The 25,303-nt window shown below is 55.5% G+C and overlaps 6 protein-coding genes across 6 annotated transcripts; 3 read left to right on the top strand and 3 right to left on the bottom strand.

Annotated features, from left to right (window-relative positions):
• Nucleotides 1–957: 957 nt before the first annotated feature.
• On the bottom strand, nt 958–8,071 carry CkaCkLH20_06940 (uncharacterized protein; the record flags this gene model as incomplete). The annotated part of the gene is made up of 10 exons (XM_038889657.1): nt 958–1,389; nt 1,440–1,623; nt 1,676–2,116; nt 2,215–2,543; nt 2,819–2,912; nt 3,095–4,981; nt 6,468–6,684; nt 6,741–7,535; nt 7,599–7,787; nt 8,029–8,071. The coding sequence occupies 10 exons, from the start codon at nt 8,069–8,071 to the stop codon at nt 958–960; spliced, it is 4,611 nt and encodes a 1,536-aa protein (XP_038745020.1).
• Nucleotides 8,072–9,421: 1,350 nt separating this feature from the next.
• On the top strand, nt 9,422–11,673 carry CkaCkLH20_06939 (uncharacterized protein; the record flags this gene model as incomplete). Its single annotated transcript, XM_038889656.1, has 2 exons — nt 9,422–11,287; nt 11,341–11,673. The coding sequence occupies 2 exons, from the start codon at nt 9,422–9,424 to the stop codon at nt 11,671–11,673; spliced, it is 2,199 nt and encodes a 732-aa protein (XP_038745019.1).
• A 1,450-nt stretch (nt 11,674–13,123) lies between these two features.
• On the top strand, nt 13,124–13,979 carry CkaCkLH20_06938 (uncharacterized protein; the record flags this gene model as incomplete). The annotated part of the gene is made up of 2 exons (XM_038889655.1): nt 13,124–13,672; nt 13,743–13,979. 2 exons carry the CDS (start codon nt 13,124–13,126, stop codon nt 13,977–13,979), a joined length of 786 nt encoding a protein of 261 aa, XP_038745018.1.
• Nucleotides 13,980–14,535: 556 nt separating this feature from the next.
• CkaCkLH20_06937 (uncharacterized protein) lies at nt 14,536–15,129 on the bottom strand (the record flags this gene model as incomplete). The annotated part of the gene is made up of 1 exon (XM_038889654.1): nt 14,536–15,129. One exon carries the CDS (start codon nt 15,127–15,129, stop codon nt 14,536–14,538), a length of 594 nt encoding a protein of 197 aa, XP_038745017.1.
• Nucleotides 15,130–16,115: 986 nt separating this feature from the next.
• On the bottom strand, nt 16,116–16,688 carry CkaCkLH20_06936 (uncharacterized protein; the record flags this gene model as incomplete). Its single annotated transcript, XM_038889653.1, has 3 exons — nt 16,116–16,400; nt 16,455–16,586; nt 16,641–16,688. 3 exons carry the CDS (start codon nt 16,686–16,688, stop codon nt 16,116–16,118), a joined length of 465 nt encoding a protein of 154 aa, XP_038745016.1.
• A 2,915-nt stretch (nt 16,689–19,603) lies between these two features.
• CkaCkLH20_06935 (uncharacterized protein) lies at nt 19,604–24,997 on the top strand (the record flags this gene model as incomplete). Its single annotated transcript, XM_038889652.1, has 4 exons — nt 19,604–19,719; nt 19,812–23,067; nt 23,125–24,085; nt 24,132–24,997. 4 exons carry the CDS (start codon nt 19,604–19,606, stop codon nt 24,995–24,997), a joined length of 5,199 nt encoding a protein of 1,732 aa, XP_038745015.1.
• Nucleotides 24,998–25,303: the final 306 nt, after the last annotated feature.

The following is a 25,303-nucleotide window of genomic DNA, read 5'->3' as shown; positions in this document are numbered from 1 at the left end:
GCTTGTGTGTGAGATGCTCCACCTCAAAGATCCAAGGATCCAAGGATTATCACAGCAGCCAAGGGTGTCACTCGAGTTACCACGTGGGCCACACAGTCAATCACAAGGTCCGGCACGAGACAGTATGTTTATAACTAATGCGGTGTAGCATTCATTCTCTTTTGATGCCTTGCTTTCACCATCGCTAGCAAGACTGGGCTAACTAGCCTAAACGAGGGCCTTTGCCTCTTCCTTTCCTCTCACTCCCTCTTTTCTCTCTTTGTGCCTCTCTGTGCCTCTGCCTCCCGGGTTTCCCTTTTTCCCCTCTTCCGTGACCCTAAACCATGACCTGATCCAGGACTCCAAAGGAGAAAAAATTACGTGTGGCGAGGCAAGGCTGCCATGGTGTTTCCGTATGTATAATACAAGATGAGAGGCATGATAAAGAGTTAGGAGAGGAACCAAACCGACCACTCTTTCCGCTGATACAGGCACGATTCAATCAGTGCTGCTCGTGTGTGTTCATTCCCCGCTGAACAGAAAAATAAGGCGCGCACAATTCGTGCGGCCCAAAAAAAAAGGACACAAAATGCCTCCCCTCCCCTCTCCTGAAAGAATGGTGTGTGAACCCATTCCTCTCGCGCTGGACTGTGATCTTTCTATGACGTGTGATTGGTTTGTGATGACGGTCTTTCGTTCATTCAATCGCTGATGCTTGATTCCCCCAAACTCCAGACTCGCGAAAAGCGGTTTCTTGGGAATCAATTGAGGACGGAAATGGAAAATGAGAGAGAAAATAAGAGATACCATTATAATGTGTATCGTCGTTGTCGTCAAGCACTTGATTGGCAACGCTTTTGTTTCTCTAGTAGTGGTAATGAGAAGCCGTGTGGTTCGTTATTAGGCTTTTGTAGGTGTTGTACTGGTTTCGGCGGCGTAGTGGTGTGTTCTGGACGGATAGTGAAATCTCAGATTGCCCTAGTCAATATCCATGATAGTCACATCGTCGCCGTCCGGAACTTCTTGTGATGACTTCTCGCCGAGTCCGCTGACTGGCTCTAGGTTGTCTTGGGTGGTGGTGGCTGGGGTGGGCAGGTCTGCCATGGGCTCGACAGACTCGTTTTTGATCGAAGGAATATCGCCTTCGACACTCTCGGTGCCGTCAGTGTTGTTGCCATCGGTATTGTTGTCGTCGGCAGGCCCTTGGTCAGTCGGCGCGTGTAAGCTCTCAGCACCACATGGGCCCTGGAGCTCATTTCCTAACAAGCTCTTGATACGGCCGGTCATGGCCTCCATGTGTGCAAGCATGGCGCGAAGACTTTGCTTGTCGCTGGCGTTGACCTCGCCACTCGCAAAGTTCTCTGCACTGCCACGCGCCATCATGGAGAGCAAGTCAGGCTCGGCGCCCATCTAAATCGGCTGTCAGCTCTGCTTCCTCGACTTGTGCGTTGTGTTCTTACCAAGAGGGCTTGGGTGAGATCCTCGAGCTTGCTAGTAGGCTGTGTGGAGGCCAGTGCAGCCATGTTGAAAGCTGCCTGCTGCTCTGCGAGGGTGCGAGCGTCTAGCGGAGGACTGACGGGATGTGGCTGACCCTTGGCCAATGGCGGATAGCCTGAGACGTAGCCTGCGCCATCCTTTCGAAGCCTGTGGAATTGTTAGATACCCCGCATACCAAGGAAAGATAGCTGTTACTTACTGAGAGATGAAGTCGAGGACGACACCCTTTGCGGGCAACTTGTAGACTCGGCCGAAGGTTTTCACATCGCTCCATCCCGTTTCATCGCCGGATTCCTCATCCTCGATTTCGATGAAGCCGTTGTTCTTCATACCACGGCTGAAAGAAGGGATGATAGCGGGGGCTCCTTTGATTTTCCGGAAGCGGTGAGCTGGTGCAAGCTGTTCCGGCAGCGTGGCCAATAGATCGTCCGCGTGAAGCGGACAACGCCATGTTCGCACCACAGGCGGAATAGCCAAGGGAGGATCAAGACAATCCAGATGCCAGTGAAGGCTGCAGAGACTGCATGGGATGATGGCTCGATTATCAGCAGCTGGGCGCTGACAATCATGGCAAAGCACGGCGGAGCCATCGACATCCCGAACCTTGAAGAAGTCGGGAGCTTCTTCATATCCCTTCTTCCTGCGGCGACTGTCAGCTGATGCAATTCCTGGTTACCGCGATCGAAGTGCTTTCAGCACTTGATGGCTGGCGGATAAGCGACGGGACTTGTAACTTACTTAGGCTTAGTCGGAACCACAACATCCTCATACTCGCCTTCGAGGCCAATCTTGACCCCTTCGAAATAAAGCTGTACAGTCTTGGGCAACTTGAAGGCTTGAGGATTCGTCTTCTCCAGACTGTTGAGCAATCCGCCGAAGGGACCCCTGTATTCGGGCACCCTGGTGGGGTATCTGTTGCTGAAACAGACGTTGCAAAACCACTCCTCGGGAAGAGTGTCTCCCAGCCCTAGATCGACACATTCGAAATGGAACGACCTGGAGCAGTTCTCGCAGCAAACAAGCTCTCCAACACCGCCGCACGCCGAGCAATAGTCGTCGTTCTCGTCCTGTCGGCTGGTCAGCATGTGTTCGTTGAGGCAATTTACGGGAAATGAGCAGGAGTGGGAATGCAGGTTGGGCCAGGAAAGTGATAGGACGGGGGCCGCTAAACTCTGCGTCGGGATGTGCGCCTTGGCCGCCTGAGATCCATGCCCGCCGACCCCTCGTGTGCTGCCACCATGCCATCACAACGCAATGTCGAGCGCGCACAAGGCAGAAAAGGGTTGGGATCGCAGTGGCAGCCTTGTGCTACGATGATAGCAAAAGCGTGACGTAGGCTTACCTGGTTGGGAGGTCCCCCATTTGCGACGGACGGGCCGCCTTCGCCACTGGCACGGGGAACACCAGCTGCAGTGCCTCCTTTCTTCTTCATAGGCCTATTGGGATGTATGTTAGCCGCAAGATTCTGGCGTGGAGTTGAAGTGTCTTGTGATGAAATGGCAAATGAGGGTGATGTCCAGAGTGATGAGATCAATCGCCTGCCGTGCGACACTGCCCAGATCGCCGCCTTGGGCTTCGATTTTCATCTCATCACACACAACATGACAAGGCAACTTACGAAGTCTTGATGCGCAGTCCGGTTCGCTGCTTCTTCGTCGGACGAAGGTTGGTAGGCGTTGCAGCCCTCGAGCTGGTCGTCGGCGTAATGTCCTCGATGAAAGAGGGCGCGGTCGGAGAACTGTTGTCTATCTCGTCGTGGGTCCTCTTTGCGGATCTTGTAGCCCTCGCGCTGCCCAGATTGAGGCTCAGATTCGGAGCCGGTGTGCGGGTCGATTTGCGTAGATTCAGTGCCGGCGAAGACGCAACGACAGATCCGGCCCTGCCTCTCATGTCTGATCCGCGAATATGGCTCTCTGGCTGGGGCGTTTGGCTGATAGTGTTGTCGCGTGCATTTCTCCTACGAGTGGTCGTGGCATCGTCGCTGGGTAAGACGCGAGGAGCCTTGTCCTTGTTGGCGTTCTTCTTACCAGTCGCCTTTGTTGTTGTGGTGACCGTGGCTGTGGACGATAGGTTGGGGAAAATGGGCGAAGAAAGTCGACCAGGCATGTTGCCAGCCCCTGCAGCTTGAGATGCGTTTGGGGGGAGGGTGGGTGAGTTTGGGTTGGATGCGTCAGACACGCTCGACTTAGCAGCAAGGGATCTGCCGCGTCTCTTGATTGGCTGGGGGTCGGTTGGCGGTGCTGCGCTGGTCGTGGTGGTCTCGGTGTCGGCCCCAGCAGCCGTAGCAGCCGTCGTGGCACTGTGACGGCGATTGTGGCTGGCCGCTCGAAATCCCGCGGGAACGGGCGGAGAGCTGGGAGAGGGCGAGTCGGGTGGGAGAGAAGGCGATGCGGACAGTTCCGACAGAGAAGAGTCGCTGCTTGCAGAGTCCCGACGGGCACGCTTGCGCGACGGCGTCTCAATCGCCATTGTCGTGGTTTCCATGTCCATCATTGACTCATCCATGTCGAGGGGTGCTTCTGGCTCTTTCTTTCCTCTTCCTTTGGGTTTCGTTGGCGAAGGGCTCTCACTGTTGGGAAGGTCGAAGGAGAGGAGCTTGCCGTAGGGCGCTGCCTTGGGCTTGTGAGGGGTGAAGCGCGAGTTGGTGGAAGGAGGCACGAAAAAATAGCAGGCTTGATTGTCTTTCTTGCCCTCCTTCTTCTTTTCCTCCATGAGACGGGAAAATTCGTCCAGCGTGTCGGCGTCGGCTGTTTGGTTGGCAACTTCCGAAAACATGGATATGTAGACTGGATTCGAAGAATTTTCGTCGTAGAGGGTCCTCAGTGCCCACGCAGTGGGATAGCGGTAATGTCGGAGCGCCTCTTCGACAGCAACGTTGACCATCTCATCGACCAGCTCCTTGTCTCCGGTCATCAGGTCAGGAGTAGGAGTAGGAGTAGGAGTAGCTTCTCGAGGCTGTACGGCTTCACTAGAAGGCGCCGAAGCTTGCTGGAGTGATGCTGAGAGGCGCCGTCCTGCTGAGGGGCGCGACAGGCTCTTGCGCGGCAGCGATGCACGACTTCCCGCATTCTTCCCGGCAGCTGCCTTTGGCGTGTAGTCCTCGTCCTCATCGTCGTCGTCCAAACCTCTGGCGGGCAGCGATTTTCGGCCCATTTTGGGTGCTGCGATGGGTGGTGAGGGAAGGGGAGGAGGGGGTGTCTCTGAGCGCGTGGGTGCCGACGCACTTGCGGCCGCGGCAGCAGAGTTTGCTGAGCTTGACTTGATGATGATCTTCCTGACGGGCTGCGCACCCTCCTGGCCCTGCTTCTTGGTCGTCGCTGGCTTGGGAAGCGATCCCAGAGGCGCCATATTCTCCGTTACGCCATATCGCATCAATCCAGCTTCCTCAAAGCTCGGCTTGCTCTGCACGGCCGGCTCCAACCATCTCTGCAAAAACGTCTTGGGAGGTTCGCTTGCTCCATTCTGCTTCTTCACCGGCTCCGTCCCTCCGTTGGCCTGGTGCGGGCTGGAGATTCGCGATCTCGTGGCTCTCGTACTCGTCGGCATCATAGCAGGAGGGCTTCCGACGGCCCCTGATTTCCTCGCCTTCGACCAGACTGGCAAACGCTCCGACTCGGACGCCTGTGATCGCGTTAGTTCGTGTTTTTCGTGATGCAAATTGGACTCTGGTTACTTCTCTGGTCTTGGAAGGCATTCGGTAATGCTTTTTGGGCGCGTTCCCTCCACTTGCGACGCGAGAATCTTGGTGGGAAGGAGGGATGGGAGAGAAAAAGGGTGTCAAGCTGCGGGATTGGCCTCGTCGCCTCGAGGATTTTCGGAGCCAGCGGACTGGGGGGGGGCCAAGGAGCTACGGCACAGTACGAAGCTACCTTACCACCAGCACGGGGGGCCTGCGCGGGTTCCAGACAGCAAGGGGATCGGTCAAGTCCCAGCGCTCTTTGGAGCCAGTAGCTCAGTGCCACAGCACACCTAAGCTTCCTGATGGACCCTGTGACTTACACACTTAACTGCATGCTGGCGTCAGTCCACTGCCACTGGATTGCCTTCTCCGCCACTTCCATACACCACCAAACTGAGTAGGAAGGTAATTCAGTTTGTACGTCACTTATCTTTGTCCGTGGAGGGACACATAAACTGACGATCTGAGAGAAAAACAGCCTTTATCTAAGGGGTTCTTGCCCTTTACTCCTTCTCTTCATCAATGTCCGGGACACCTACCTGAGGCAGGGGGGAGGTTGAAGATTCCGGCTCCAGCTTTTGCTCTCCAAGGGGCTGGGTTCGATTTTCGCCATCTGTCTGGGCGGGTCTCTGCGGCATCGACGACGACCAGGGTGAGTGGCAGGAGACCTCTGGAATTGGGCAATTTGTTCCACTCACTCGTGGCTTAACTTTCTCTTCCCCCGGCCGACAAGCTCTCCTGGCGTGCTGGGTCTCATTGGCAAAACGCCCATGTCCTACCCGTACGTATCTCAGTCCTCAAACATCACAATGCGACAACGATGAGAAACATCAATCCCCGTGTGCTCCTGTATGCCGCTAGGCGATCACTCGAGATCCGGGTCGGTCAGGAGAGCGGTCTCAATGGAATGGTACGTGAGATGCGCGTATGCGTGCAGATGACTTGTCTTTGTTGGGGCGTTGCATCAGGCTTCCGAACTATCCTCTGCCAACCAGACGACAGACACATCCATGGCTGCTTGCCTCGGGGGCTACCCGCGCTGCAAATGATGCAGGCTGAGGCTTCCATCAAGCCGTCACCTCGCTCGACGCATTCCGACAAACAGTTTCGGGGCCAGTCAGCCAGCCTGCGTTGAACAGGCAGGGCGACCGTTTCTCTTTCCGGTCTCCTCCTGGCCACACGGCCCTCCCGTTTGCCCCAGGAGTAAAATCACACATATTGGCTTTCACGAACGAAAATTTTGTGGGCGCAAAACCGGGCCGCCCCCTTGCTCCGTATTGATAGTCATTTGCTCTCTTCACTCTCTGCTTACTCCTCGTCGCTCTCCTCCTCCTCCTCGCCGGCAGCAGCCTTCTTGGCGGGCTTCTTCTTCTTCTTCTTGTTCTTGCTCTTGTTTCCGGTATTTCTGGAAAGGGGCTGCTCGAGAATCTTGAGGATCTCCTCATCCTCAATCTTCTTGTCCGACTTGACCTTGCTAAGGTCGAGAGCGGGAGGCGCACCGAGCTTGGTGATGCCGTTCTTGGTGATGGCTGCGTACAAGTTAGCAGATTGATAGAAGGTAAGTGCGCATAAGAGGGTGCCTCACCAATGGTGCTCAGGTAGCGAGCAACAGGGGAGTTGTCCTTGTCGCCAACAACCTCGTAGGCACGGAAAACGTTGCCACGAACGCACTCGACGACACCGGACTTGGCGTCGCGCTCATCCTCAAGCTGGCGCAAGCTGAAGGGGAAGGTGCCGAACTTCTTCTGGACCTCGGAGAGGATCTTGCGGGAAGTCGGGCGCTTGAGGCCGTAGGTGTTGAGAGTGCGGCGGTGGAGGGTGGTTCTCTGCTCGAAAGTCTTGACCTTGCCGGCGCCCAAGCTGACGCCCATCTCAACACCCCAAACCTCGCCGACCTCGGGAACGCCGTCACCCTTGGAGCCCTCAGAGGGAGCAAGGACGATCTTCTTCTTGCCCTCGATCTCGTTGCGCTCGAACAGCCATGACGTGGTGCTCTCGACCAGGTTGCAGTCGTAGCTCTTGACGACCTTCTCGAGAAGGCTGGTGATCTTGGACTGGCTGGGTGCCTTGGCGGCGGCGGCCTTGGCCTTCTCCTCGTCGGTGCCGGAAGCCAGCAGACCGGGAGGGAGCATCAAGCGGAGGAGGAGCTCATTGGCATAGTAGTTGGCGAGGAGCAGATCCGCAGAGCGGCCAGTGACCTCTCCGCCGGCGATGATGGTGTCGCAGACGATGGAGCCGAAGCCGTCGATCTGAGCACCGAGCTGGATCTTGATGGGCTCGCCAGCCTGGATCTCGACATTGGCCTCGGCCTCGTCAGAGGTGAGGGGAGTGTAGGGAGTGACGAAGGAGGCCGGGGAGACCGTGGTAGGGTGAGAGAAGCCTGAAGGGCGCAATTGGAGTTAGCAAGGTCGAAGACGCGTACAAAAGCTCAAGAAAGACAAACCCTTGTTGACCTTCTTTCCACGGTAGACCTTGGCGAGCTCCTCCTCAATGAGCTTGTCACCCTTCTCGCAGATGGTAACGATCTTCTCGCCAGGGACGCAAAGCTCGGCGACGGCAGCCAGGACCTTCTCAGAGATCTGAGCAGCGGTCTTGTACTTGGTGAGGGTGTCGGGGTTGTTGAGAGTGTAGTCTGGTCGAGTGTTAGCTCTACGATCAAGTGGCCAGTGGATGCGCAGCTCGAATCCGGCGAGTCTCGTGAGCCATGGCAGCCTCTGCTATGGTTTGGCTCGGGGGTAGCGGGGTAGCAACGTGGGCTGGTTTTGGTGTGTGACGCAAAGGCAGCAGGAGGAGCAGGAGCAGCAGCAGCAGAGCAACAACAGCCAATGGAGCAGAACGCGCAGCTGTAGCAGCAGCGAATTGGGGCAACTAACCGATCTCCTTGTCGTCCGACATTTTGGCGGTATTTTTGGTCAACGAATTGCCTAAAAAACCAACGAGTTATCTGAAGCGATTGTGGTGCACTGGTCCAGGATCTCGAGAAAGAGACTGGAACTGCTGGATGTGCGGGAAGAGACGCAGTGCAAAGTTGGTGCGGTTTGGGGCTGGTATTTTTGACGACGAATACGTCGATTTTGCAGGGCGGGGAAGGAGGGGCTGGCTGCTGTTTGTGGGTGCTCGGGCAGGTCAAACAGGTGCAGTCACTGGTGCAGCTCAGTCTCACACTCTCCTCTCACTCGGCCATGTACCTGTGGTGGAGAATTTACGCCAGGATCGCTTAAAATCCGTTACGTAGGTAGGGTCGAGTTCGCGTGCCGGTCCAGGCGGGAGCTGTGTTCCATGTCTTGTCCTGAGGTGTTTTTATCTTTTTTGCCGGGTGAAGCCTAAATAGTCAACCCCTTACATGAGGCGAGGTGTGGTACGTGAGATCACCGGGCAGGTTGATGCTCAGGGCAGCCCGTCATCCCACCAAGCTCAAAACCGGCAGAAGCTCGGGCCGTACCGTTACAAAGCCACATGGGATCTTGATCGTGAGAGTCGGGTCGAGGGTTTTGATTCGTTGCGCGCCGACTACGTAGTGACTTCGTCCTGGACGTGTCGATATGGGACTGTTCGGTCGGTGATGCGAGAAGCATATGGAAGCGCGCATATGGAGACAAGGCGCGACGCGGGCATAGGCATAGCTGCACTCCCGGGACATGACCTATCCCGGAATGCCTTCATGTGCCACGATCGAGGTCACCTCAAGTGTGGCGTGAGAAAAGACAGGTTGAGGCGGTGCAGCTGTCCGCGAGGACTCTTAGCCGAAAGAGGTTGTCAATGGAAAGCCAGGACGCGATCTGATCGTGACTTGGTGCGGTAACGACCGAGGACGTGAAGAGGAAGCGCCAAGTACTTTCCACCTAAATTTACACGTCAAGGTACTTCCGCAGGCTTTGCCAGGAAATTTTACAGCAAGAGGCAACTGCAACTTTCGGCCGGGCCCCTGCGAGTCTGGCACTGGTCCATCTGCACTAACGGAGAAAAGTCGCTTTGCTGACTCTCACAAGCAAAATTACTTGCTCAGACACGGTGGCTGGACCCGAGGTGCGTTAGCAACACTGCAGCAGCCTTCCCATCCAACACCAACACGGAGAAGTAGGAGGCTACGGTAGACGTAGCAGAATCCACCTCTTCACCTCGATCGATCTTTGGAGGCCATCGCCAATTGGCATCCGCCACGACACGCGCGCAAATTCGAATCCGGGCCTTACTGCGCGTCTTCCTCACGATATTGCGCCTGTCGCATCGCCCCGGCGATTCGGGACCCTGCACTTCCCCTTCACCATGGCCGCCCAGCCATCCACGTCCACACCTACCGCGCCCGGCGCGACAGCCTCGTCGTCGGCATCCACGTCCGCCAACAACAACCACGATGGCACGCCCCAGTCCGCTTCCGCCAAGGCGCTTCCCGTGCGGGATAAGGACTCGTTCAACAAGCTGCAGGTCGAGCGCTATGTCACGCGCGATTGGCAGCACGCGATCGCGATGAAAGACTCCCATTCCAAGTTCGAAAAGGAGATGGAGCATATGAGGGACAAGATTGACGATTACAACATCGTCAAGACCCAGCGCATGTTTTTCCCGCCGAGTAAACTTTACGGCGAAGGCTACCGCGGCTACGGAAACGGCTACACCGATATCGATCCCCGCATGAGAGCACCCTTCCCAGCTCAGGTCATATATCCTAGTCAGAAGCCGAGACCTGGGAAGCGCCAGTCGCATCCGTTGCGTTGGAAAAAGAAGGACTTGAAGAAGCAGGCCGAGCAGCATGAAGAGCTCGTGCCGGTACGGATAGACGTGGATTGGGAAAAGATAAAGTTACGCGACACCTTTACGTGGAATTTACACGACAGGCTTATTCCAGCAGAGCTATTCGCGCAACACTTGGTTGAGGATCTGGGCATCCCGTTGGATACGGCCAACAAGCCCGTGTTGGATCAGGTCATCCATCAAATGCGCGACCAGCTCAATGACTTCTATCCCCTCGTCTTCTCCGAAGAAGACGCGCTCGACCCGGAGCTACCCTACTCGGCCTACAAGAACGACGAAATGAGGATATTGATCAAGCTCAACATCACGGTTGGCCAGCACACTCTGGTCGATCAGTTTGAGTGGGACATCAACAACCCCCTGAACTCCCCGGAGGACTTCGCAGCCACCATGGCGCGCGACTTGTCGTTGTCCGGCGAGTTCACCACGGCCATTGCACACAGCATTCGAGAGCAGTGTCAACTGTTCACGCGCAGCTTGTACAGCGTTGGACATCCCTTCGACGGCCGTCCGGTCGAAGACCCCGATCTCGTTTCCGCCTTCCTACCATCACCTCTCACGTCCGTATTCAGGCCCCAGCAACAAGCGAAGGATTATGCTCCGTATCTGTACGAGCTCAGCGACGCCGACCTGGATCGCAACGAAGTCATTTTCTCCCGCGAGCAAAGGAGACAAAAGCGCTCCATCAACCGCCGTGGCGGTCCTCAGTTGCCGGATCTCAGAGAAAGGCAGCGCACGATCAGGACGCTTCTGGTGTCGTCGGTTCTCCCTGGAGCTGCACCAAACATGGAAGAGACCACGCTCTACAAGCGCGTGGCTGGCGCGCCCACCACCCGCAAAAGGCCAGGTGCTCGCGACGGCGAAATCAGCGATTCCGACTCGAGCGACGACTCTGGACCAGACTCGCCAGGTGTGTCACAGCTTGGTGGTACGGCGAGGACAAGAGGCTTGCGTGGGGCGGCCAGTGCTGCTCAGCAACGCATCACGAACCTGGGTCGCTCGGAAACTCCTGAAGCCAGCATTGTCCACCATCATGAGACGCGCAGGAACATCAGCCGCTTCAGCGGCCGCGAGACTCGCGACGAGACTGAGGAGCCTTCTCAACTGATTGTCACGCTCAAGGTCAGCAAAGACAAATTGCGGAGACTTTTACAGAACCCTAGAGCCAGGTTCACACCAAGCGGCTCACAAACCCCGTCGACACCTGCGCACACTCGTATTCCCAGTGCCGCAGCTGCTGCTACCTCGATGCCTCCGCCTTCCACGCCAGCTTCCAACAGCCATACGCTTCCCCCGAAGCTTGGAACCCCCCTTCCTCAGGGCCAAATCGGCCGCCAACCTGCACCGCCACCAGTTACTGGCCAGCCGCCCCCACCACCTGTAAGTATCGCAAGCAGCGGAGCGATGCTGAAATCTTGGCTAACCTCATCTAGCCTCCCCCGCCCGAATGGCTCAAGGACTGCCTCCAGGAGCTCAAGAAGACATATACTTTCGATAATTTCGAGGGCATGATGAAGTACTCGGCCGTCAACCCAGACACAGAGTTGCCCGTCCCAGTACCAGCTGGCTCACAACCACCTGAGGGTGTAAGATGGATGTTCCTTCCCAGAATCCGCTGTCTCGACTGTCCGGGCAAACTGTACACGCCTGGTCCGGAGATGACCGCCGGCAATTTCGAAGTCCATTTGCGCAACAAACAGCATCGTCAGAAAGTGGACGCGAGGGAGGGCAAAGACACGGCGCCTCTCACTCTTGTGCAGCCTTAGTTGACTGCAGGGCGTGTGCTTCGACCGCGTAAATGAAGTATTGCAGCTCGGTTGTCTCGGCTGCTAAGTCTGAAAGGGTACTCCGATGTTCATCGCACGACAAGTCGACTGTTCCAAGCTACATACGAGCCCCCTCAACGTTTCAACGTCTCGGCCAGTCATGGCACTCAGCGCAGTATCGACATTGTACAAGTTATCTTCTTTTCCCGTTGTTGTCGTTTGTTTGTAGAAAAGACGCTATTACATAGGCATCAAGCCTTAGCGGCCTCTCTCCCCAGAGGCAAAAGAAGGATTCTAGAACGGCATTTCTTTACGGAGCTTATGGTCTGGGAGTTCAGGTCCTGCTGGTTTGGCAGGGCACGGATGATGGAGTTTCAATATGGTTTTTCTTGGATCGAGAGGAGCGACTTCATAGGAGGGAGATGCCCGCAAATGTAAACTCAACTTAGGCAGGCGCGTGGGCGCTGCAGACCGTAGTAAGAATAATACTACAGAAGAGAAACACGTCGCGCCCGAAGTGAAGATCTATCATTTTGTCATGTATCAACGCTGAAGCCCGGCCAAATGAGAGATACAAACGTCAGAAGTATAACACAACAACAGAGCACTGATGGTCACTCAAAATTGATCGGCTTTGATTTCCCCGCAGATCCTGCCAACTGCGTCAGCCGCGGTGGCTTCTTCCGAATGCAACCCTCACGACGTGTTCCCGACAGCCACGCAGCGCATACCACAACCTCCGAACGAAGGGGAGGCAGACTCTGCCGGTTCCTGAAATGGGGAAGGGGCATAAGCTTCCTTGGCACGCGGCGCCCTCTCTTGGAGTTGCCTCCATTCTGCGAGATGGGCCCCAACTCTCGACCACGCAGACGACGAGAATCTCGCAAGCCAAGCACAAAGCAATATCAAAGTCGAGACCCTTTTATATCGCAGTATCGCCAGACGATACCCCTTAATCGGAATTGAGTTTCCCTGGAACCTGGCATGTCCTTGCCGGACGGAACGGTTCTTGCTTCCTGGGTTCGCGGGAGCGGGCGTGGCACGCTTTAAACTTCATACAGCCTAAATTTCCCCCCTCTCTTAAAATTCCCCAAATCACCGCAGGCCCCGATATAAAGTGCATCGGAACGTGCTGTCCGAACAAGCACCATTTGCTGCGTCGAAAAGCTTCCGTACCCCGGACAAACCTGGGGGCTGCTGGCTGTTCGGTCCGTCCGGACGATGTTTATATTGCTCGTGACCCTCTCTCCGCGTCTGACGATGTGTGCTAGCGGTTCGCAATACACTTTATTCAATGTCGTGATCCCGGCTTCCCCATATTGAGTCCTCCTCTGGTGATGTAGTATATATAAGCCCGGAGCCTGCTGCCTCTCTCTGAAGAACCGTCCTGCCCATCATTCTCTCGTTATCCCAACCCGTAGTCCGTTCCGATCATAGAACAACCGCCAAGATGAAGGCCACAACACTCCTCTCCCTCCTCCCCCTCGCCACCGCCAAAGTCCTCTGGGACGGCCGCTTCAACGACCTCACCACCTCCTCCGACCTGAACAAGTGGTCCTGGTCGAACCAGGTCGGGCCGTACCAGTACTACATCCACGGCTCGGGCGACGTGACGAAATACGTCAACCTCTCGCCCGACTTCAAAAACCCGGCCGACGCCGCCTCGAAGCAGGGCGTCCGCATCACGCTCGACTCGACGGCCTACTGGAACGGGCAGAACATGCGGCGCACCGAGCTCATCCCGCAGACCAAGGCGGCCATCGCGTCCGGCAAGGTGTGGTACCACTTCTCCATCTCGCGGCGCGAGGCCAACGCGCCGTCCATCTTCCGCGAGCACCAGATCGCCTTCTTCGAGAGCCACTTCGTCGAGCTCAAGAGCGGCTGGATCAGCGGCGAGAGCGCGGCCAGCAACCCCAACCTGCAGTTCATGGTGCAGCAGAAGAGCCTGTGGAAGACGGAGTGGAAGGCGGGCGTGTGGCATAACATTGCGTACGAGATTGTGAGTCTTTTCCCGTTGATTGTTGTTTGATGAAGAGGTAGTGAGAGCTGACGGGTTATGACGTGAGTAGAACTTCTCCAGCGGCAGTGTTGGATTCTGGCACTCCGAGGGCAGCGCGCCTTTGCAGCAGGTCGTTGCTCCCGTTTCGGCCTCGACGTCTTCCAACGGTCAGGATTGGCACTTGGGCGTTCTTGAGTTGCCTCGCGATGGGTACCCCGACACCAATGAGGACTTTTACTTCTCCGGTGTTTACGTTGAGGATGGCGCAATCACGACCTCCGTCACTGGACCCGGTAAGTCCTGTTGAGTATTATGCATTGGTATGGAGAGCTAACTCGGTGAACTCCAGCCGCATAAAGGAGTGTTGAGTGATGGATCTTCCCCTGTCGTCGATGCAATTGTTATCGTCGTCCTCGTCCTCGTGATCCTTACTACCCCAATTGATTCTACTCAAGCCCGAGTCGGCCGCGGCAACATGTACATGGGCTGCCTTACTGTACATAGCTTACTTTCACTGCACATATGAGTATTTGGAAGAATGAAGTTTTGACTCTGAATTGTCTATCTGAGTGTCCTTGTGGAAGTGATATGTTCTTCTGTAACAGGTCCCACCATCTGTTCAGCCATCCGTAGACTTAAAAACCCCTTACTCCCTTTCCGCTGTTGGCGTGGTTCATATCTAGGCTCTCCTAACTGAGCTCTTGGCCTGGATGATTCATGATGGGTAACTACAACTTGTTAGCTTAGTGATTCAACTGACAGCAGCATGAGAGACTGCAAATGTCCTGGAGAAGGAAAGAGCTGGAGCATGCTGAGCAGGGGCTTACCGGAATGTATTTGTGAAATGCAAGAGAATCAAAAGCTTAGAAGCTCTCCAAGCTCTTGGTCTCCTTGGCGACGGTTGACATAGTAGTAGGAGTGGCGGAAAAGTGAGCAACTCCATCAGTGCCAACTGAAGCAGGAGCCTGGCAAGAACCAAGCGTGGTGCGCTGCATGCCAGGGATGGGGCCGAGAGAGATATCGTAGCCCGTGATGCCAGCCCAGTACATGCAGTAGGAGGTGCTGCTTTCGCAGTAGTTGTAGAGGCAGTTGACAGAAGTAGTAGGAGCGGGAGTGATGAGGATCTCGTTGTCGTCCTGAACCTTGCGAGGCTCAAGGCTCTCAGTGGTGGTGGTAGGCGTGGCGCAGGATCCAAGCTGGGTGACGGTCTCGCCAGGAATTGGTCCAAGAGAGGGGTCGTAGCCGGTGACTCCAGCCCAGTAGGCGCACATGGACTTTCCGTCCTGGCACCAGCTGTGGTCGCAGTCGATGGAGGGAACTGGGGAAGACCTGGTGGTGATAGTGGTAGGAGCCTCGAGGTTGGAGCTGACTTGTATGTCGTTGGTGGGAAGAACGGCAGCCGTGATTGAGGTGGCCACAAGGACTGAGGTGAAGAGGAACTTGTTGAAAGAAGACATTGTAAGGTTGGGAAGGAACGAAGGGCTTTGAACGATGTGTTGAGACAGGTTATGTTTTGGAATGAAGATGGGAAGAACGACTCTTTATATTGTAAGAGGGGTGGGGTGAGGACGTGATCAGCAGTGACAGTTGAAGAGTGTTGAAGACAAAAGACTGTAGAGAGTTATCTTGAAGTGAGTAGAAGTTTGGCAAGGGCAAAAGTCTCACAACTCGCTTAATTAAAGGCTCTTTTGAAAGAGGAAAGAAGGAGGTTGCAGATGAGGAGGAAGGAGGGACAAAGAGAGTCATGCATAAATACCCTCTGGAAAGGCAAGAGCGTGATACCAGGAGGGGTAGCTGGAAGTCCCCGGTATCCTATCTGATGCCCTCAGCCAGCCTCTGATGATATGTGTCAGACTGCCCCATGGAAAGAACGGAAGGCATTGGATCTGGGAAGGAGCGCCGATTTATACGACCTTTCTAGGTAGGTCTGAAGTTCTCTCTGTTCCACAAGGCGGAAGAGTGTGAGACAAGTCAACTGCATCTTCGCATCCATCGGACCATATCCTTGGAAGCGATCCAAGTCTTGATTTGCTAGATTCTAGAGCTGACGAAGCAGGATTTCGGGTTTGTTCTACTATTTTCAGGTGCAGGATGCCTGGCTGCTTACCCGATCTTGGGGTGTAAGACATCGAGCTTCTAGAGTCTGTCAAGCATAAGCAAACAAGCGTGTCGCCACGTTTGCGGAAGGCTAGGTGCTGCTGACGAGGTACGAGGTTGTCGAGTGCGTCCCGAGAGAGATGCCGTCGACTGAGAGGTGGTGGGAGCCTTATGATCCCATTGGGTGTTTTGAGCTCCCCGAATAGAACACCGGTGCAATCAAATCAGAAACCGAGAAGCAAAACACATCGCCGGAGCCGATAGGTTGGCTGTCACTTTCATATCATTTGATGAGCTAGATTGATACGAAATTTGAATGCTATATACTGGCAGGAAGGATACGCGATTAAGCGGCCCATTGTCGTGCCGCCATGATATACGAGGTAAAGATAAGACCAATACTGGTCGTCCAAACCAGACTGCGAATTGGGGCCCAGGCACGGTTGTCCTGCAGACGAATGTAAATGATGTTGTACAAGACGCGGCAGCCAATATAGCCGAAGGAGATGAGATTGACGGAACGCGGGTCTACGCCGGCCACGTTGGCGGCGACCACGCCGGCAGCATAGAGACCAAGACTCTCGAAGCCGTTCTGAGCAGCCGCCTGCGCACGCTGAATCCGAGCCTTTACCTGGAGGAGGAGTTAGTTATGCGACCAATCAAGACCTTTCGGACTGATCCATACAATCTTGTCCATCTTTTCGTCAGAGGCGAGGACGGACTGAAGTTGTCGAGGGGTCGCAGGGTCGTAGCTTTTCCCCGCAAGCGCGGAGGCGTAGCCGTGGGCGCCCATGATGGACAGCAGGGCGAAGGGAATCTGCCTGTGATGAGCTCGGTGACGCGAGTGAGGTCAAGGTGAGGGGTTGCATACGGTGTACAGAGACAGGCCCTTTTGGGCGAGATCAAGACCGAAGGACATTTTGACAGGTTTGCGATTTCACGATGAATTGGTCAGGTGAGGGGAGACGCAATGATTTGGTGCACGAAGAATGGAAGTGTTGATAGAACTTCGGTAGCTGCAGTATGACCTACTTATCCAACCTCAATACAACGGACCAGCGCAGTGTTTAGCGGACTCCGGCGGAAGCTTGTTGCACCGAGGGTGTGCCGCAGAAGGATTGCCCCGAGCGGAGAGCCAACTCGGGTTGGGCAATGCGAGAAGGAAACCCGACAACTCGATGGCACTTCAACATGGAATACTATGTTGATCTGGTTATTATCTCAACTGCTCATTGGCAGTTCACAGCTCGGCCCCTGCACAAACCCACACAAATTGAGAGGCGGAAATCGTGATGTCACACAAATCGGTCTTCATAGTCACTCAGCCAATCAGCGAGTGCCTTACATAACTTTCGGAATTTGAGCATTGTGCAAGCAACTATCGTCTCCCATTGGACGACAGCATCAAGGTCCTCGACAAACTGGAAATCCATCATGTCGTCGATGCGATTTCTTTTCTCCGGACTTTCTGGCCTGGTATCCGTACGCCCACACACTCAACTCCTAGCACAGAGCTGAAAATATTTCCTCATGGACTTTGCTTTTGCTGGGCGGCGAACTTGTCAGGCTGAAGCCGTTGTCATGCTCTGCTCCAACTTTTAGACTTCCTCTCATGGAAGAATGCGACGTCTTGGCAACTACCCTTTTGAATGAACACCAAAACATCGATTCGACTACTTACCTCCCATATCCCCATGGTCTACGTCGTCTTGGACGTCACCCAAAAAGTCTCCAACGCAAGATGACGGAGAATCGCAAGATGACTATCCAGCTCAACCCACGGGCCTTCTGGACGCAGCTAGTCTTTGGAAGAGCTGACAGCTTCGACATACTTCGCAGTACTCGCGGAGGTTTTTCAATGTGCTAGGAGCAGGAGCTCCGGCCAATGAACGTCAAGCACTCGACCCTGGGCGCTGCCTGCAGCTCTCACACCCTCACCAGCTTCCTCACCCATGGGGCCCCGGCGCAAAACCCGAGAGGAAAATCTCGAATAGTGGCCACCAGCGAGTGATATAAGTCATGAACTGCAAGAATGCCCGTGTGGTGGACGCTCTGATCATGTACGTTTTCCAACATCGCCAATGAAAAACTTTTCTGGAACTGACAACTTCTCAGGCGGCAGCTGGGAGGATATGGGATGATGCAAATGACTCGAGGCATTGCCATTGCCGCTACCGATGAGCGAGGACGGGAGCAGTCGAGGGTTGGGGTTTGGCTTTTGGCCCGCGAGTTTCGGGACGAGCTTCTTCTGAATTCCCTGTTCTTCGACTCATGGTTCAATCCCAGGCCCCGCGATGCCAGCCTCAGTTGCATTGCCGTCTTTCTCAGCGCAGCCTGACGAATCAGCCAATCTCAGCTCTGTTGCTGTTCGTCTCGTCAGAGGCGCATTTCAAGGCCATCACTCCTCGAGTGAGGACGGCAAACAACGCCGCAGGGCCCTTGGCGTCGTTAGCGTTTTTCAATTATGCGGTTGTTTGCCACGGTCGCTCCCTGTCCGTTTGTCATCGCATAATAGTCAAGCGACCATCCGGACGCTTTCTCACAGGCAGAAACAGCGCTTGTCACTGGGTCGTGATGGAGGGCCGGCGCAGACTCGCATGGTCGTCGAATTCTGATGCCTGCTCTCATGCTCAAAGGTAACAGCAGCCTGATGGGCGCATGAGCGGGAAGAAACAACCCACCAACAGTTTTTGGGGTCCTCCTCTGATTCAACAACACCAAGGAGATCAAGTGAGACTCGGAGTGAAAATGAAGCAGAGGAGGACCGCTTGCACCTTTGGAATGTGAATGGAGCAGGGATGCTGATGAGATTGGATGCCAGACCTCGCAGGAATTGGGTTGGTCTAGACGAATGCAGCACGCTTGCAAAAAGCGCGTACCCTGAATCAAGCCAACGAGATGATGACAGGCGCGATACCTCGGGGGGTCGTTTGGAGGCGCCTGTCTACTAAGATAGGCCAGGTACCTCTACCTACCTAATGTGCCTCGAGAGAGTCAAAAAAGAATGAGGTGGACGGGCGCGAGGAACTGAGCGCCGGCGAAAAAAAAAAAAAAAGAGCACTGAACGCTAGGTATGTCGCTGGGACTCAACGCAACGGACACATTGCTGCGTGGAAGAAGCGTGCCCGCGCCCCAAAAACCAAACCTGAGTTGGGGAGGTGAGGTGGAGGAGGGTCCCGGTCCAGGAGACCCCATTGGAGAGGCTTATCGCATAAGAGATTAGATCCTGGCACTGTGCCGCTTCTCCTTTTCGTCCCGGTCGTCCATCCTGCTTTCCCGGAAACAGCTACCGGGCTTGTTAAGAGCGAAGCTGGCACGCACAGTGTTTTCGTCTTTACCCCAAGAAAGCGATAACATTTTTTTTTTCCCTTCCATGAAGTGGCCCATCAAATCCACCCCCCCAATCTGGCACCCGGCTGTCGCCCAAGCCTGTGACTTCCAGAATCACCTACTCGTTCAGCGCCCGTATACCGACAAAATTCTGGTCGAGCCTCCACGCCTCCACGCCTACACGACCAATTTCAATCGCGATCAATTGCCACCACCCAACAACAACCCTTTCATCCCTCTCGATCGTTGATTTCATCTCTACGGACTCCGAAAATCATCGTCGACATTCCGTTTTTGCCTAAAACGGATGTCGCGGCAGCTCATGATATGACTGAGGTCGGGCCTGCCGACCGCTCCAGGCTATTGCGATCCAAACGCGATGAATTTAGGTCAGTAATAATTCTGATCGATGGAGATTTTTCTGCCGATTACAGCGATGTCAAATTCGTGGTGTTGACATTTTTTAGTTCAATTGTAACCTCGAGGAAGCGGAAGCTTCGCCAGTTGTTTGGTGTCGCGACCGAAGCCAATGCACTTCCAACAAACGACTTCTCGAACCCTGACGCGCCGCCAACCTCAAAAAGCGAAATACCATTCTTGCATGGTAGCGACTTTTTACAGTACGTTCCAGCTGTCATCCCGCGCTTTTTCAAATTATTTCGATCGCGTTTCGCTGTTATTGTCCCCAAGTTGTCGCTAACACGACTTACAGAGGACGGAGTCTCAATGAACAGAGTATTCCTGCCCGACCTCAACTTAACTACGATGTCTTAAAGAACTCCCTCGATACCTCTGGTCTCTTCGCACCCGACCTCGACCCCCCTCCATCAGCGAAACAAGACGCCGTCGTCGAACCGCAAGCGAGATCTCCACCTGTTCCGTTGCAACAGCAGAGCTTAGGTGCATCTCACGATGCGAATGGCGTCGCACCGCCTCCCCAGACACCTGCGGGCCTGGTAGTCCCGCCCACACTTCCTGCGAAGCCTCCGACGCCCTCGACGCCTCCGATTGTTGCCCCGACGCCGACTCGATCCGATGTTGCGAAGCCGCCCGCCGCTTCTGTTCCAGCTCCTCCAACAATCCCATCAACTGTCCCGATAAAAGACCCTTCGCATGCGTCGCGACAAGATGCTAGCGACCCGGTCGATGGCGACAGCCTCGAGAAGAACGCCCCGTCACCTTCACGTCCTGAGCCGAGCGCTATCTCAAAGCAGGCCGAATCGAAGCCCGTCGACGAGCCTCGGGTAACTACTATCCCAACAGCTCATCAGCCTCCGGCAGCACCTCCTACGGAGACCAAGAAAGCTGAAGATGCTATCACCTTACCCGCCAAGCTACCGCCAGAGACTGCACGTGCCGTGGATGCCCTTTCATCCCCAGGCTCGACAACGCAGACCGCCGCTACCCCCGCTGTTCACGACGTCTCTACAGACACCAGCCCTGACAATGAGGGACCCCATTATGTTGAGCGTACAGAGGCGATGGATGAGGTGGAAACTGCAGAAAAGGCGGATGAGGAGTCCTCAGGAGCTGAGCCGGCAGCTTCATCGGACGCCGATAGAGTTCCTGATGGGCCGGAAGCGCAGCTCCTCCAGGAATCCATGGCGATGGATTCTACACCTTCCGCACCAGTATTTGAACCCCCTACCAAGGTGCCGTCACCACCGTCTACATCCAAAGTCAATGATGCCCCTGATCACCCTGTTGTGCAAGAGTCGGAGGTAAAGGAAGCTGAACCTGTGGAGCCCAAGTCCCTGACTCCCAGCGTGGCCCCAGAAACACCCGTTCCAGCAGTGGTCGAACCAAGTTCAGCGCCTGGGGTCAAGGAGATTCCGGATAGTCAAGAAGAGACTTCGAGTATGGACCGGATGGATGTGGACCAGCCAAACTCTAGCCAAGCAGAGGATAAGGTTTCCTCGCCACAAGCACAAGAGGTCCCTGAATCCACCTTGGTAGAACCGAAAACTCTTCAGCCCCAACCGCAGGCGCCGTCAGAGACTCCGAAAGATCCTGAAAGAGCTGTCACTCGAACGTCCTCAGGCGCAATGAGACAGAAGTCGGTATCTGAGATTCTAGGAGAGTCACAGCCGGATGCCGTTGAGACTGAGAGTGTCAGGATGACTTCGAACCAGCTCACACCAGTAACATCAACTCCCCAGTCTCCGGCTGCAAGGTCCAGGACGCTCACCAACAAGAAGAAGGACAAGGCGAAGAAAATTCCATCGGCGGTGGTTTTTGGCAAAACAACCAAGCGGTCAGCTGAAAAGTCCGTCGTGCCCACTCAGCAGAAGCAGAGTTTCCTGCCCACCGACGACTACTTCACGCCACTCTTCGTACAGGGCTTTACGCAAACATCGAAGTGGATGAAGCCAATCGAGGTCGTACTCAACCAGTCTCACAAGACGGTTTCAACTCCGGATGCTTATGTGGCCATTCAAGACAACCAGGCATGTAAGGTTTTGCGGCGTGTCTACCACCTTCAACAGGCCGACAAGTGGTCATTGCGACAACCCAAGAGATGCCCGGAGCCAGTACGACCCGAGTCCCACTGGGATGTCCTGCTCAAGGAGATGAAATGGATGAGGACCGATTTCCGCGAGGAGAGGAAGTGGAAGATGGCGGTTGCACGCAATCTCGCCCAAGACTGCGCTGAATGGGTTGCGGCTAGCCCGGAAGAACGCAAAGAGCTCCAGGTCCCTGCTTACATACCTCCGAAGCCGCAGGTGGTTGAGGCGGAGGTCGATACGTCCATGGCTGACGACTCGATGAACGCTTTCGACAATCAGACGCCTGAGCTGATTCCATCAGGCGAAATGGACTCTCCCGAGCATGTTGATGAGCTTCGCGAGGAGGTTCTTGAGACGGTTGCGCCGTCGGCAATCTTCGCTCTTGAGGACGACGATGTCGTTTTCGCGTTGCGTAGTTCGCCCACCGCAGACCAGCTACTCCAGGAGCTGCCGATGTATGGCATGCCACTGAAAGTTCCCTCTTCGGACTTTTCCGGTCCGGAGGTCGACCCTGATGCGCACTGGAGAAGGCCAGCTCTTCCTCTCAGTAAGTATGTTGAAGGCGAGATGAGACTATCAACAGATGGTCCTCCCCGGAAGAGAAGTCGATTCCAGTACGAAGAGGAAGAGGATGACGACGATGAGAAGGTTGTGTATGGTGGATTCCAGCCTGCGAAGAGAATGAAGATACCGCCCCAGAACACCGATGTGGCTCTCTTCAATCCTGAGATGAAGCCGATTAGGGATCGTCTTCATGCTGGCCATCAGTTCCGCCCTCCCGCTGAGCATCAAATGCCTATGCAGAGCTTTTACGAATGCCGCAGTCCGTCGCAATGGACCTTGGCCGAAGACGATGAGCTGCGCAGTCTCGTCCGCGAATATTCTTATAATTGGTCGCTCATCTCCAGCTTACTCACCACGCGGTCTGTGTTTGCTTCAGGGGCGGAGAGGAGGACGCCGTGGGAATGCTTTGAGCGATGGATCGGTCTTGAGGGTCTGCCAACGGACATGCAGAAGACGCAGTACTTCAGGGCGTACCAGAATAGGATCGAAGCTGCGAATCGTGTCATTGCGCAACAGAACCAGCTTGCTCAACAGCAACAAGCTCAGCAGCAGCAGCAGCAGCAACAACAGCAACAACAAGCTGCTGGCGCAACAACACCCGCGACACCGGTTGCTAGGCGCAGACCATCGACACCGCTCCGGGTTGAACGACGACGCAACCAGAAGCACCTGACGTTGATTGATGCGATGAGGAAGCTTGCCAAGAAACGGGAGACTGCCGCCCAGAAGCAGCAACATGCTTCTCAGATGGCAGCAATGCGCAAGGCCAACGAGTCAGCTCAACCCAGAGGACCGACCAAGACGCCGAGGGATTACAGCTTGATGAGGTGGGAGCGTGACCAGCAACTCGCTGAGAAGGTGGCTCAGTTCCACCAGCGGCAAGAAACTCAGCGAAGGGTACGTCCCGTAAAGAATACTGAGACTATCGCCCCTACTAACACAGACTCTCCGCAGATGGCTATGCAACAAGCACGTGTCCAAGGTCAAGCTGCACAAATGGCGTCAACTCCTGGTGCTGGGCAGATGCAACCGAACGGAGCTGCTGCAGCAGCGGCGGTCGCGGCGGCGGCCCAGGTCCAGGCCCAGGCCCAGGCCCAGGCGAACGGTAACATGGCTCGTCCTAACATGCCGAACCAACTTGCTGTTCCAGGCCAAGGCCGTGGCCGCATGCCGATGCAAGCTCCAACAGCCAACATGGGAGGTGTTTCCGCCCATTTAAACAGTCTTGTGCCCCCGATGCCAATAAATGGTGTATCGCAGGCGCAATTGCAGGCTGCGATGGCTCAGCAGCATAGGATGCCCATGCCGACCGGTCAACCGGACCGCAATCTTCTGGCAGAAGCGCGTCGAATTTCAGACCAACAGCGCCAAGCAGTTGCGCACATGCAGCAAGCTCAACAGGTCCACCAGCAACCTCATCAACAGCAGCAACAACAACAAGGTCAGCAACAGCCTCAACAGGGCCAGCAAAGCCAGCAACAGATGCATCAAGGCACACCAGCCTCGCAATCCCACTCGCCGCCTAATATGCGTCCTGCGGTCGCTGTGAACGGTGCAAACGGCGTTAACGGCGTCAACCAGCAGAATTTCTTAGCCAACGCACAGGCTATGATGGCTCAGTACAATGCTGCTAATGGCGGCGGAATGTCAACACCGCCTGCTGGTGGTCTACATATGCCGAACGGTACATCGGGCTCTCCACGTCCACAGGTCCCACCCGGCATCCAGGCGCAGCTCAATGCCCTTCAAGCACAGTTCCAGGCTAAGAACCCGAACATGTCGGCGAACGAGGCTCGTCAAGCTGCCACTGATCATCTGACCAGGCTCATGATAGATCAGCGTCAAAGGATGTCGCAGAATGCCATGAACGCGGCGGCTGGTGGCGGTGGTGCGTCGTCTCCAGGCATGCCTAATGGTATAGCAGCAACGACAAGCCCGCACCAGTATGCTGCTCTGCTTAGGCAGCAGCAGCAGCAACAGCAAGCTGCTCAGGCTGCTGCGCAAGGGGGTCAACCGAATGGACAGCATCAACAGCAACACCATGGGCAACAACAGCAAGCGCAGCATCACCCTCAACAACAGCAACAGCACGCCCAGCATCACCAGCAGCACGGCCAACAGCAACATTCTCAGCAACATCACGTTCAGCAGCAACATCAGGCGCACTCACGGGCTGCATCCCAGTCGCACTCTACTCCGCAACCTCAGCATACTCCACGACCTCAGTCTACTCCTCAATCTCAACCTACGCCAACACCACGACCTCAATCTACCCCACGACCTCAGTCAGCACAGCCTCAGCACCAATCTCAGCCCCAGCCACAACAACAGCAGCCGCAGCAGCAAACGCCACAGCAACAACAGGCGCATGCACTACGTCAACAACAAGCCCAGCAACTGCAACAGGCTCAGCAAGCTCAGCGAGCCCAACAGGCTCAGCAGGCTCAACAGGCTCAACAGGCTCAGCAGGCTCAGCAAAACCAACAGGCGACTCAGCATAACCAGCAGGCCCAGCAAAATCAGCAGCCCCCGCAAGGCCAGCATACCCCGGCCCAGCAAACGCAGACGCCACAGCCTCCTCAGACGCCGCAAGCCCAGCAAGCCCAGCAAACAAAGCAGGTACCGCAGCCTCAGCAAGCTCCGCCAGCTCCGCCAGCTCAACCAGCTCAACCAGCCCAGCCAGCCCAGCCAGCCCAGCCAGCCCAGCAGCCCACTCCACAGCCTGCAGAACAACAAGCGCAGCAGCAGCAGCAGCAGCAGCGTCAGGCCAGCGGAAGCGCCACACCATCTGCTACACCGGCAGCCTAAGCAATATTGGTGGAGATAAAGGGCTCTCTTCTATACGATAACCTTATTAAACACCACAACATGAACCATATCTTCCAGAGGCAACCAGTGCCCAGACACGGCGATGAGAGGAGGAGGTTCAGAGCCGCGGGGAGGCGCGGATGGATGCCCGACGTGGTCGAGAGACAAGAGGGGGCACCTCCGCAATGTCGTCGCGCCGTTCGCCTCCCGGTCGTCTAGTACCTCTTATATGACAGGTGCCAAGAAGACGGCCACGAGGGAGCCGGCGGCGCGAGCAGACGAAATGTACATAGATGAAGAAAAGAAGCAGCAATGTCAGATTCTT

Source organism: Colletotrichum karsti (genome assembly GCF_011947395.1).
Source record: "Colletotrichum karsti strain CkLH20 chromosome Unknown Scaffold21, whole genome shotgun sequence".
NCBI classification, from domain to species: Eukaryota; Fungi; Ascomycota; class Sordariomycetes; order Glomerellales; family Glomerellaceae; genus Colletotrichum; species Colletotrichum karsti.
Note: the sequence above shows the minus strand (reverse complement) of the source record. Positions and strands in the feature narration are given on the sequence as shown.